This window comes from Sciurus vulgaris (assembly GCF_902686455.1).
Source record: "Sciurus vulgaris genome assembly, chromosome: 17".
NCBI lineage: Eukaryota > Metazoa > Chordata > Mammalia > Rodentia > Sciuridae > Sciurus > Sciurus vulgaris.
The window spans coordinates 43,296,072-43,310,494 of NC_136478.1; the positions used below are offsets into that span (position 1 = coordinate 43,296,072).

Sequence of the window (14,423 nt, forward strand, 5' to 3'; positions counted from 1 at the left end):
CTACCTGCCTCCGACTCCTGGAGCACTGCCTTCTGGGTAATGTAGTTTCTAACCTGAGCCGGTGGAACTTGGAGCACACTTTCAGTTCTCCGTGAAACTGCAACCTAGGGTTCCAAAGGGAGGGCGTGACTGCGTCTTGTCTTAAAAGGTGATGCACTCACATTCCTGTGCCAACTTGAAGATATGATCTTCAAGAGTCTTTAACAGGTGACCCATGCCTTAACTTTCCTCCCCGTGTATCTCTGCACCAACACTTAATATCGTTGAGCCTTGAAATCGAGATTTACAAGAAAAACATAATTCTTTAACATCATAATATTAAATGTTCCATTATTTAGTGGTTTTCATCATGTCAGTATTACCTGGGCATTTGTTACAAATGCAAGTTCTCAGACACCAGCTGAGACTCACTACATCAGGCATTGTTTCCTCTAGGAGTTTTGATGCTCCGAGTTTTTATTTATAAAAACCTCAGTGGTAGAGTGCTCCTGGGTTCAAACCCAGTAACAAACAAACAAACAAAAAACCCAAAAACAAACAACAACAACAACAAAAACCCAAGACAACAACAAACAACTCCAACCCCTTGAACACTAGTTGTGAGAGTGCTAATTCCAAATGGCTACAATTTGTTATCTCTGTCTACCTACTCCCCATGACCATCCTCATATTGGCTTGAATAAACTCTTAGTTCTCGTAGGTGGTGTGCCTCAACTTGCCTTTTAGGTTGACAATCTCTAATCATGGCATTCATGGCCTCATCCCTTTCCTGCTGCCCTTCCAGCCCACTGGGCATCCAGGACCAGGCACAAATTAGTGACTGTGAGATAGTCCAGCTAATGTCCAATAGTTCAGGGTCAATGAGTCTTGTTCTTATCAAGGCATTGTCAACTCATCACCCAAACAGAGAGCTGGAAATATAGCTCAGTGGCAGAACACTTGTCTAGCATGTGTGAGGCCCTGAGTTCAATCTCCAGTACCATAAAAACAAACAAACAAATAAACATCACCTGAACAGAGCCCATTAAGAAGATAGCAATAATCCTGGGTATTATGATTTGGATTTGGAAGTCTACCAAAACCTCATGTGTTGAAAGCTTGGTCTCCAACGCAGCAATGTTTAGATCATGAAGTGATTAGATCATGGGAGTTCTGACCTCATCAGTGGATTAATCCACTGATGGATTCATAATTTGATAACTTTATTGGGAGGTGGTGGAAATAGGAGATAAGGTCTAGTTGGTGGAAGTAGGTCACTGGGAACATGCCCTAGAAGTGTATGTCTTGTCTCTGCCCCCTTTTCCCCTATCTATTTCCTGATTTCCAAGAGCACATCTGCTCCACCACTCCTTCTGCCATGATACACAGCCTCATCGTAGGCCCCCAAAGCAGTGATTAGCCGAAATCTCTGAAATTGTGAGCCCAAATAAATCTTTCTTCCTCTAAGTTGATTTTCCCAGGTATTTTGTCCCAGTGACAAAAAGCTGACTAGCACATTGGGCATTGTGAAAAGTGAAACCAACAAGTTCAAAGAGACATCTCCAGGATGGAACAGAAATAGAGGGAACAGCAAAGACACAATTTCATAGTCATTTCTGCTCTTATTCCATTGTCCAGAACTCATTCACATAGTCTCCCAATCCAGGGACATGCTGTCCTCCAGAGCAGCAGAAAGAGAAAATGGAACTTATAAGCACCCATTCATTTTCTAGCCTAATGCATTAACGTAACCATTGATATCTGTTTTATTACATAGTCTCCACCTTCTGCACTCTCATTTCCTCCTTACTATGACAAATCAAAACTCCCACCCAGACTCCCACTCTGACTTCATCTAAGTATTAGAATCTCAAGGTGGAGTGTTATGTTATGCCTCCAGTTTAGATTTTGTTCCTCTAAGATTAGAAAGCTCTAAACAGAGCTAAAAATTACCTCTAGCATACCTGATATGGTGAACATAATGGAAAGACTATTCAAACTGCTGGAAGAAAAAAAAAAATCAATCAACCTAACAACAGTCAACTGCCAAACTAGATTATTATTTTCACAGTAAAAATGTCTTCTAAGAACAATGTGAAATAAGACTACTAAAGGCCCCAAACGTGAAATATGATGACAAATAATCACATAAAATGACATCCTAAAAATCTCTTTAAGGTCAAAACAAAGTGATTCTAATTGAAAAACCTATAATGATAGAAAGAATGAGGATACAGGTAGAGATAAAATGGCAGATTTAAACGATCATTAATTAGCTATATAAAATAATTTTATTTCCTGTCAAAGTTAGAATGATGGAATTACTGTGTATATCTTCAATAACTCATAAACTAATATGGGGAAAATGGTTCTAAATCCCCTATATTGTCCAAGTGGAAGATCAAAGAGTTTATAAGTACATTATTTACTGTGTTTTTAAAATCAAATAAATGGAAGATATTTTGTGTTAATGATTTGGAGGACTCAACATAGTCAAAATGTCAATTCTCTTTCAATTGACATATGGGTTTACAGAAATTCCTATCAAAATAACAACTTTTTTTGTAAATATAGACAAGAACATTCTAAAATTTTTGTGGAAAGAAGCTAGAATAGATAAAACAACTTCTGAAAAAGAAAAATGATGTGGGAAGGATCACTCTAATTTTCAAGATTTATTAAATAGCTATAGTAATCAATCCTGTGAGGTACAGCCAGAGAAACTAACACTTGATCAATGGAATAGAACAGAGAACCCAGAAATAGCCCCATGCAAGTATAGAAAACTAATTGGAATTCAGTGGAGGATGGATAGTTGTTTCAATCAATGATGCTGGAGCAACTGGATTTTCAGAGCCTAAAAAAAAAAAAATAGGAATCTTAACAAGATGGGTGTACACTAGACCCTGTTATTGGGGAGGCTGAGGCAGGAAGATTTCTTTTCCCAGAAATTCAAGGTCAGCCTAGGTAACATAGTGAGACCCTCTTTCAAAGCAAAAACAACCTAAAACAAAACCTAAACTAAACCTCACATCTTATACAAAATATATTGCAAAATTAATCACAAACTGATGTAAAATGAAAAACCATAAAACTTTAGCATAAAGGAAGAAATGTTTGGGACATAGGTCTTGAGGAGGAATCTTAGAGATGACACCAAAAGTATAATACAAAGAATGTAATACAGAAAAGAAAAAAATCAATAAACTAGTCTACAGCAAAATTTTTAAAAATTTTGCTCTAAAAAGACCGTATTAAGAGAATGAAAAGATAAGGTATGGACCAAGAGAAAATAATTTCAAGCCACCTGACTGAGTCCTCATAACTTAAAATATATAAATAACATTCAACATTTAAAAACTAGACAATCCAATTAGAAAAACAGGCAAAAGCCAAGAGATATTTCATCAAAGAGGATATACATATAAGCACACAAAAAGATGTTCTCCATCACCAGCTATTAATATTAGGCTAATACAAACTAAGTTCACAATTAAGTGTCACTAGAATGGCTAAAAAGAAAAAAAAAATCCAATAAACTAACAACACAGAATACTGGTGAGATTGAGGAGAAATTACAGCTCTCATTCATAGTTGGTAGGAATGTAAAATGGTATAGTCACTCTAGAAATTAGTTAAGCAGTGTCTTAGAAAACCTAGCAATTGTCTTCCCGAGCAGTTATCCCAAGAAAAAGAAAACTTATTGTAATGGTTAATTAGAATTGTCAACTTGATTGGATTAAGAGATGCCGATGATTAAGAGGCCTCTGGGTGTGTCCATGGGGGCGTGTCTAGGAATGACCGCAATGTGGGATAGTGAACTGAAGCTGAGACCCTCCCTAAGCGTGGGCAGCATCGCCCAGTAGGATGGTGGCTTGGTTGGAATGAGAGTTGGAAGACAAGGAAGCAGAAGCAGATGCAGCTCGGCTCTTCTTGAACGGGTTCTTGATCGCTGCTTCGATCGTCTGAGGATATGGGACTCTCGCTTCTTCACTCTTCCAAAGCGGACTCTGCCAGTGATTCTCCAGGGAGTTTCCAGAAGCCTTGGTCTTGGACTAGGACAGCAGTGTTGATCCTCTTGTTCTGGGGCTTCTGCCTCCTGGACTGTGCAGCTACTGGTTCTTCCGGCTCTCTAACCTGCAGACAGCCATTGTGGACTGTCCAGCTTCTGGTTGCGTAAGCCAATCTAATAAGTCCCCTTTCTATAATCATACTCCCTGTTGATTCTGTTCCTCTAGAGAACTCTGACTGATACACTTATATTCACACAGAAATATTCACACAACTGTCCATAGCAACCTTAGTCATTGTAACCTCAACCTGAAAATGACCAAAATGTCCCTTGATAAGTGAATGGCTAAATAAAGCGTGGTACATTCATACCACTGAATAAAACCCAGCCATAAAAAAGAACAAGTTATTGATACAACTTAAATCGCTCTCAAGGGCATTATGCTGGGTGAAAAAAAGTCAATCTGAAAATGCCCACTTTCTGCTGGGAGTGTGACTCAGTGGTAGAGTTCCTGCTCAGCACAAACACTGCAACCAACAAACAAATCAAAATAGCCAAAAGTCACTTCCTCTTTTATTCTATTCACAAAACATTCTCAAAAGGACAACAGTAAAGATGTAGGAGAAAGGATTCCTGGGTTGCCAGTGTGAGGGGTAATAGGAGGAGATTATCAAGGAGTATAAAGTAAGGAGATTTTCATTTTTTTTTTAGTTGTCAATGGACTTTATTTTATTCATTTTTATGTGGTGCTGAGTCTCGAACCCAGCACCTCACATGTGCTAGGCCTTGCTCTACCACTGAGCCACGACCCCAGCCCCTGAAGGAGGTGTTTGTGGGGATGAAATTCCTATCCCCAGGTGGTTCTGCATCTTCAGTGCAGTTGGTGGTCACCTGACCCTACACATTCTGATGCCATGAGGTGGCTTCACGCACAACCAGACTGCACCCAGGTTAAACTCCTGGTTTTTATAGTATCTCTTAGTTATCTGAGCAGTGATCACTGGGGAGAAACCAAGTGAAGGGGTAAATATGACCTTTCTGCTGTATTTACAACTTCTTGTGAATCTATAGTTACTGCAAAAACAGGTAATATCTCTGAGAAGAGAAAATATGAAATCTGGAAATAGGAATATATCTAAAGGAAGAGAATCAGATTTAGGGTTCAAGAGAAACTCATGAAATATATAAATGAAATTAGTTTTATGCTAAAAATTGAGGTAATATTTTAGACATTTTTTCTCAGTGTTTAAAAAATATTTGTATGACAGGAAATTAGATAAAATACATATTTAATAGGTGAATATCCAAAGTAAGAATACATTTGATTATCTTCATTTTCTATCTTAAGTAATGAAATTTATTTTTTGCATGTTTTTATTTAATAATAATAAAGTGCTGTATTGCCATTAATTATATTTCCACGTCTTTCTTTAACACATCTAAATGTAACTATTGTAAATTGTTTTTATGTAAATTGTGACTTTTTTGAACTTCTTTCATTTGTTCTTTTTAGTTGTGCATGACAGTAGAAAGCATTTTCACATATCATACATACGTGGAGTATAACTTCCCATTTGTTTGGAGTTACATGGGTTGTGTATTCATATGTGAATATAGGAAAATTATGTCTGATTCATTCCACTGTCTTGCCCATTCCCATCCACCCACCCTTTTCCCCCATTGCGCCTGTCTACTCTGGTGAACCTCCCACCCCTCCACCTATTGTGAGTCAGCATCTCTATATCAGAGAGAACAGTCCGCCTTTGGTTCTTTGGGATTGGCTTATTTCACTTAGCATGATAGTCCCCAACTCCATGCATTTACTGGCAAATGCCATAATTTCATTCTTCTTTATGACTGAGTAATATTCCCTTCTGTATATGTACCACATTTTCTTTATCCATTCATCTATTGAATGGCATCTGTTTTGGTTTCGGTAGCTTAGCTATTGTGAATTGAGCTATTATGAACATTGATGTAGCTGTGTCACTATAGAATGCTGATTTTAAGTCCTTTGGGGATGTACTGAGAAGTGAGTAACTGGGTCAAATGGTGGTTCCATTCCAAGTTTTCTGAGGAATCTCCATACTACTTTCCAGAGTGGTTGCACCAATTTGCAGTCCCATCAGTAATGTATGAGGGACCTTCTCCCCCACATCCTTGCCAACATTTATTGTTATTTGTATTCTTGATAATTGCCATTCTGACTGCAGCAAGATGAAATTTCAGTGTAGTTTTAACTTGCATTTCTATAATTGATGACGATATTGATCATTTCTTTAAATGTTTGTTGACCACTCATACTTTTTCTGTGAAGTGTCTGTTCAGTTCTTTTTTCCATTTATTGTTTGGGTTATTTGTTTTTTTTTTATGTTAAGTTTTTTGAGTTCTTTATATATCCTGGAGATTCATGCTCTCTCTGAGATGCAGTTGGCAAAGTGTTTTTTCCATTCTGTAGGCTTTCTCTCCATGTTTCTTGATCATTTGCTTTGCTTTTAGTTTGATACAGTCCCATTTATTGATTCTTGATTTTATTTCTTGCGCTTTAGAAGTCTTGTTAAGGATGTCAGGTCCTAAGCCAACATGATAGAGAGTTGGACCTACTTTTTCTTCTAGTAGGTGCAGGGTTTCTGGTCCAATGCCTAGGTCCTTGATCCACTTTGGGTTGAGTTTTGTTCAGAATGAGAGGTAGGGGTCTAATTTCATTTTATTAATATGTATTTCCAGTTTTCCCAACACCATTTGTTGAAAAGGCTATTTTTTCTCCAGTGTATGGTTATGGTACCTTTGTTTAGTATGAGATAACTGTATTTGCGTGCGTTTGTCTCTGTGTCTTCTATTCTGTTCCATAGGTCTTCATGTATGCTTTGGTGCCAATATGATGCCGCTTTTGTTACTACAGCTCTGTAGTATAATTAAAGAGCTGGTATTGTGATACCTCCTGCTTCACTTTTCTGGCTGAGGATTGCTTTGGCTCTTCTGGACCTCTTATTTTTCCAAATGAATTTCATGACTGCCTTTTCTATTTCTATGAATTCACGCAGTAAACATATATGTTATATAAGTATACATATAAGTATGATACAGGTATGCACTTCATAAGGTTCTGAAGTGCACTTCATATAAGACAGAGACCAAATTAAAGTTAATGGTTTTTGATTATTATTTTCCCATATCAAATAACAATTTTTTAAATTTACTATAGCCATACAATAGGCCACTGTTGTCAATACAAAGCAATAAAGTACTGATACATGTTACAACATGCATAAACCTTGAAACATGCTCAGTGAAAGAAACCAAATACAAAAGATCACATATGATTCATTTACATGTTATATGAAGAGGCAAATTTATAGAGAAGGAAAGTAGACTAGTGGTTGCTTAGGGCTGGGGAGGCCAGGAGTGGGGAATGTGGGAATGGGCTATGACTAAGTGTATGGGTTTCTTTTTGGCAAGATGAAAATGTTCTAAAATGGATTATGGTGATAGTTGTACAGCTCTGTGAACATAATAAAAGCCATTGAATTGAATACATTAAAATAGTAAACCATATGGTATATGAATTATACCTCAATAAAGTTGTTTAAAAAAGAAAAAAAAATAACAATTTTTTGATACTGTGAGTGCATATACCTCAAGAGAATTCCTAGAATTTTAAGAATCAGCTTGATTTTTTTTCAGCTCTTGAATCAGTACAAAAGTTCTGGAGTTTTATGTCCTAATAATCAAAGCAGAGACTGTTTCAACTGGATAATTTACTTTTATTTTTGTGATTCTAGTAGATGAATACAAATTCATCTACCAACCAAATTCCTTAAATTTGATAAGCTGGTCTTGAATTCCTGGGGACAAGCACTCCTCCTGCCTCAGCCTCCAGAGTAGCTGGGACTATTGCTACAGCAAATTCCTCAAAAAATGAATAGAATGACTTATAGTCATTTGTAACTATCATTTTTACATATCATAATACTATACCAACTTGGGAAAATTAAACTGAAAAGTAACTACTAAAATAACACAACAAAGAGCTTTTTTTTAATTAACAGAGGAGATAAAAGGGCATTATAAAAAACAATTACTCCAGAGAAGGCAAAAAACTAGAAAATGGAACAAAAAGTGGCTAGGACAAATGTAAAATAAATAGCAAGATGGCAAATTAAAACCAAATTATTTATAATTATATTAAAAGCAATTGGTATAAACATCCCAATTAAAAAGGGAGACTGTCATATTGGATATTAAAGCAATATCCATCTACATGGTGCCTGCAAAAAACCTAATTTAATATAAAGACACAAATAAAATAAAAAAGTAAACCTTGCTATAGCTAAGCACAGCAGTGCATGCCTACAGTCTCAGCTACTGAGAAGGCTGAGGTAGGAGGGTTTCTTGAGACCAGGAGTTTGAGGTCAGCCTGGGCAACACAGTGAGACCCTACTTCAAACACAACACAACAAATAGACAAGCAAAATATCCCAACAACAAAAAATATACCTTGCTAACAGTAATCAAAAGCAAGCTAGGATGGCTACATCGATATCAGACAAGGTAGATTTTGGAGCAGAGAATGTACCAGAGAAAAGAAGATCTTTTCATTATGATACAGGAATCAACTCATTAAAAGTACATAAGAATTAGGGCTGGGGTTGTGGCTCAGTGGTAGAGAACTCAACTAGCACATGAGAGGCACTGGGTTCAATCCTCAGCTCCACATAAAAATGAGGAAATAAAGGTATTGTGTCTATCTACAACTAAAAATGTTTTTTAAAAAGAACATAAGAATTAAAAATGTTTATTCCCCTCATAACGTAATTTCTGAATATATGAAGCAAAGTCTGAAAGAACTGCATGGAGAATCCAAATGTGGGAGTACATGCCTGTAATCTCAGTAGCTCAGGAGGCTGAGCAGGAGGATTTCAAATTCAAGACACCTCTGCAAAATAAACAAACAAACAAACAAACAAAAAACAAAACAAAAAAACCCGCATATTCAAATCCTCTTCCTTATTCAGATATTTCAACAATCCTCCAAATAATAGATAAATAAATTGATAATCAGTAAGAGTATACAAAACTTAGAGAATACTATTGACAAATTCAGAATCCCACAATCAACAATAGCAGCGTACACATTTGTTTCAGGTGAACATGGAACATATTACCAATGTAATCCATACACAAAGGCTACAAGGTAAGTCTGAGTAAATTTCAAAAAATTAAGTCATAAGGTTTGTCTTCTAACCATAATGGAATTCAATAAAAGTGAAAAATACATGGTATCTTGAAAACTTCCAAACATATGGAATCTAAATAATATAAATTATCCATGGATCAAAGAAATGTTAAAATGGAAATTAGAATATATTTTCAACATCTATTCATGATAAAAATTTTTAGATTAACTAAAAATAGAAAGTCCTCCAACTTCATAAGGAATGTCTACTGAAAAAGTCTATAGGCAACATCAATTTTAATGGCAAAAGAGTAAATGTTTGCCTCCTAACGTTGGGAAAACGGCAAGGATATCTGATCGCACTACTCATTCTTATTACAACTGGAATTCTGGCCATGGCAATAAAGTATGGCAGGAAATAAAATACAAATGAAGAGGAAGAAAAGAAAGAAAACCGTCTACATTTGCAGATCATGGTAATCTATGTAGAAAACCCATGTGATCTGCAATAAAACTATTAAACAAAGTAAGTGAAGGGCTGGGGTTGTAGCTCTGTGGCAGAGCACTTGTCTGGCATGTGGGAAGCACTGGGTTTGATCCTTAGCACCACATAAAAACACACAAATAAAATAAAGGCATGATGTCCACTTACAACCACAAAAAATAATAAAATAATAAAAAGTAAGTGAACTCAGTAAGATTGCAGAGCCTAAGGTCAACACCCAAAACTTGGTTGCATTTCAATGTACTAGCAACAGACATGGAGACACTTGAAAGTAAAAGCACACAATGATTTACGATCATTCTAGAGATATGAATACTTATGTGCAAAATGTGTATTGAATATGTTCGTGAAAAATGACAAAACACAAAGCATGATATCAAAGATCTAAAGGAATGGACAGATACCACTGTCCATGGATTTTTATGCGTCAACACAGTAACAATGTTGATTATGTCCAAAGTGATCTGTAGCTTTAAAAAATGCCCATCAAAATCACTGAAATAATACCAACTCACTTTTCCTTAAATATATCTGGAAAGGTAAAGGATCTAGAATAGTTAAAACAATTTGACAAAGTAGAATAAAACAGGAGGAATCACTCAACCTGATGTTAAGCTCACCATGTAGCTATAGCAACCCAATAATGTGGGGTTGGCTAAGTGACATACACACAGTCAAACTGTGAAACAGACCCCAAAGGACAATCAACTGATTTTAAATAAATGAACAAAAGCAATTAAATAGAGGCAGGACAGTTTTTTTCAACAAAGAGTGCGGGAGTAATTGGGGGACAGAGCTCCACCTAAACCTCATATCTTATATAAAAATTAACTCAAAGTGGAGCACAGACTGAATTGTAAAATATATGACTATACAAGGTTTATGAGAAAGTACAAGAGAAAATGATCAGAACCAAGGCCTAGGCAAAGACTTCTTGGACAAGATACAAAAGCATGAAAGGGGAAAATTCTGATAAATTAAACCTTACCAACTAAAAAATTTTGCTCTTATATGTAAAAGGAATATTATTTGGCCTTAAAGAGAGGGGTTTTCTGCCATGTGCAAGAACAGGGATGAACCCAGAGGGCAGTATAACAAATGCAATAAGCCAGTCACAGAAAGACAGAACTGCATGGTTTCACCCACACAGGATATCTAAAATATTCAAACTCAGAAGCAGAGGGTAGAAAGATGGGTACCAGGAACCAGGAAAAGGGAAAATGAGGAGCTGCTGTGCAATAGATTTTGTTATGGTTTGGATGGATCCTGTTAATTTTGGAATGTCCAGAGGTGAAATGATTAGATTGTGAGAGCTATAACGTATAATGAATGGATTAATCCATTTGGTAGATTTGAAGACAGGTGGGGCATGACTGGAGAATGTGGATCACCAGGAGTGTCCTAATTTGCTTCTCTCTCTCTCTCTCTCTCTCTCTCTGTGCCACACTCTTCTGCGATGATGTTCAGCCTCACCTCAGGCCCAGAGCAATGGAGTTGGCCAATTATGGACTGAGACCTCTGAAACGATGAAGCAAAATAAACCTTTCCTCTTCTGGGTTGTTTTTGTCTGGTTACTTGGTCACAGTAACAAAAAGCTGACTAACAGAGATAAAATTTTAGTTATGCAAGATGAATAAGTTCTAGATCTGCTGCGTGACATAGTACTAGTAGTTAACACTATTGTATTGCATACTTTAAAAATATGTTGAAAGAGTAGATCTTAAGTTAGGTGTTCTTATTGCAAAAGAGTAGGAGGATTCCTGAGGTGGTGGGTATGCTTACCACTTAATTGTGATGCTGGTTTCACAGGTGTGTGTGTGTATGCTCTAAACTTTCAAATTATATACATTAATTGAATGAAATTCCTTTGTTTATCAAGAACACCTCGTAAAGCGTTAAAAAGCATGGGACACAGCTACACCACATTTAAAGGGAAATCTGAAACATTAAACATTCATGAGAAAAAAGTAAGTTCTCAGATCATGGATGTTAGTTCCACATTAAGAAATTAGAAAAAGAAAAGAAACACAGAGAATCAGAAAAAGGATGTAGAGTGTCTCGCTTCCAGCACTTGTGGCTCCGGCTGGTGTTGCTGCAGCTGATTGTGTACTGTGTCTTACCTCCCTCTCTAGACTGTGAGCTCCTTGCGGGCAGGGACTGACTGTGTTCCCTCTTTGTATTTCCAGTGGCACCTAGCACAGTGCCTTGCAGTTAATAGGTGCTCAATAAATGTCTGCTCTAGTGAAAAAAAATTGCTGTGCACAGCAATTCAGAGAAAGTCGGTAAAAGCAACGACAATCTCATCCTGTCCAAGACGTACATGGGTTTCCTGGCACTGCTGTAACAAAGTACCATAAACTGGGTGGCTTAAAACAGCAGATTTTTTTTTGGTCTCACAGTTCTGGAGGCCAGAAGACTGAAATCAAAGTGTTGGCAGGACCATGCTCTCTCCAATGGCTTTGGGGAGAATCCTTCCTTGCCTCTTCTAACTTCTGATGTTGGGTGCCATCATCTTTGGTGTCTTTTGGTTGAAGAGGTGTCACTTCAGTCACAGGGCTGTCTTTTCTCTGTCTTTTTTTAATGATCATTTTTAATTTTTTTTAGATATATATGATGAGTGTATTTTGACACTTTATACATCCTTGGAATATAACTTATTCTAATTAGGATCCATTCTCATGGTTGGACATGATGTGCAGTTACGCTGGTCATATGTTCACGTGTGAACATAGGAAAGTCATGTCCAATCATTCTACTGTCTTTCCTATTCCCATCTCCATCCCTTCCCCTCATCCGTTTTTGTCTAATCCAATGGATTTCTGTTCTTCCCTCCACCCCCTTATTGTGTGTTATCTGCGTATCAAAGAGAACATTTGGCCTTTGGTTCTTTGGGATTGGCTTATTCCATTTAGCATGATAGTCTCCAGTTCCATCCACCTATGGGCAAATGCCATAATTTCATTCTTCTTTATCACTGAATAATATTCCAGTGAGTGTGTGTGTGTGTGTGTGTGTGTGTGTGTGTGTGTGTGTGTGTACCACATTTTCTTTATCCAGTCATCTGCTGAAGGGCACCTAGGTTGATCCATACCTTGGCTATTGTTAATTGAGCTGCTGTAAACATTGATGTGGGTATATCTCTGTAGTATGCTGATTTTAAGTCCTTTGGGTGTATACTGAGGAGTGGGATAATTGAGTCAAACTGTGGTCCCATTCCAGGTTTTCTGAGGTCTCTGTATATCTTCCTGTTTTCTTCCCTCTCTGTCTATCTTGGTGTCCAAATTCCCTCTTTTCATACAGATACTAGTCATATTGGATGAAGGGTCACCCTAATGACCTAATTTCAACTTGCTTACCTCTATAAAGAACGTATTTCCAAGCAAGGTCACATTCTGAGGTACTGAGTATTAAGACTTCAACATCTGTTTTTTTTTTTTTTTTTTTGGTGGGGAGAGGGACATAATCCAACACGATACACCTTTGGTGGTTCCCTCTGACAAGGACAGCACCAACCCGACGCTGAAGACCTTCTTACCTGGCCATGTGGGGCTTCAGCCTTTCAGAACATGCACACGGCTAACATCCTCAGACCCTCTTTCTCCTGTTTCCCATTCTGTCTCTTCTAGTGTCCAGTCACCACCAAGTCCTGACGGAGCCACATGAGGGTGAATAAGCTCCATCATGGGTCATATTGTAATTTGACCTCCATTTCTGCTAAGCCTTAGCACCCCTCTCAAACTGACCCTCCCTGGGACAATCTGGCACTTCGCCACACCCTGACCTTCCCTATGTGCACCCTCTCACCGTTGCTGTCTTCCTGCTATGTGATGCCTGCTACCCCACCAGTTTGCCCAAGCAAATGGCCCCTTTATTTCTACATACTAGCATTGCCACCATTACCAGAAAATTCCTCTTCCTAAATCTACCACACGCGGGCCGGGGGAAAGGCTCAGGGCAACACCGTTCTTTATGTCTTGGCACAAAGAAGTTGGTAGTGGGAGTCTGTGAACGCCTGAGGGCCTGATCTTCTACTCACTCACTGGGCCTGTCAGCACCATGACCACCTGGGAACCAAGTGGATGCAGCAGGGTCGTGACAGGGGAGAGATGGGTGTGTCTCCCAGGCTCAACCCGCTCCCCACCTCGTTCTGAGGCTGATGGGGTGTGCTGCTGGGCACAAGGCCTGTGGCATCGTGGGGATGAAGGGTGGGCGCAGACCTCTGGAGGATCCCAGAAGAACTCCTGTCTTAGGGAATCATGGCTCATACAAAGGTGCTGAGGGAGGACCTTCCCTTGGCACTGTTTCCCTGCTTAGTCCTGACAAAGATTCTCTACTTGACCGGACTCTAGCATGTTCTTCTAAACTCTATTCTCAGTTAGAACTTGACTTTTGGACTTCCATGTTGTCTCTTCAATTTTAGCAAGAATCCTCAATCACTTTAACCTGAATGCCCCCTTATTTCTGATGCTTCCTTTTAGAAATTTTCCATGCACCTACCAGCACCCTTCTCCTTGGCTATAAATCCCCACTTTTCCTTGTCATATTTGGAGTTGAGCCTAATCTCTCTACCCCACTGCAAAACCCCATGACCAAGTGGTCTCTACACCTCCTGCAGTAGTCTCCCTGAATGAAATCTGGTTTATTTTTCCTTCTAAGTACTATGAAATTTTTTAAACTCCTGAAGACCTGCCTGGGAATCAGCTTGACCTCTGTGGAGTGACCCAGCACTGCCAAATGAACATCCCTAACAG

At 38.2% G+C, this 14,423-nt stretch overlaps 1 protein-coding gene across 1 annotated transcript in view; it reads right to left on the reverse strand.

Moving 5' to 3' along the window:
• The window catches only part of LOC306647672 (zinc finger protein 560-like), a gene marked incomplete at its 3' end in the record, with an annotated part of 71,478 nt that overhangs the window by 402 nt on the left and 56,653 nt on the right, over positions 1-14,423 (reverse strand). The window contains exon 8 of the mRNA XM_079117189.1: positions 5-104. Within this exon, the coding sequence (XP_078973315.1) occupies positions 5-104 (100 nt within the window). The remainder of the gene's footprint in view (positions 1-4; positions 105-14,423) is intronic.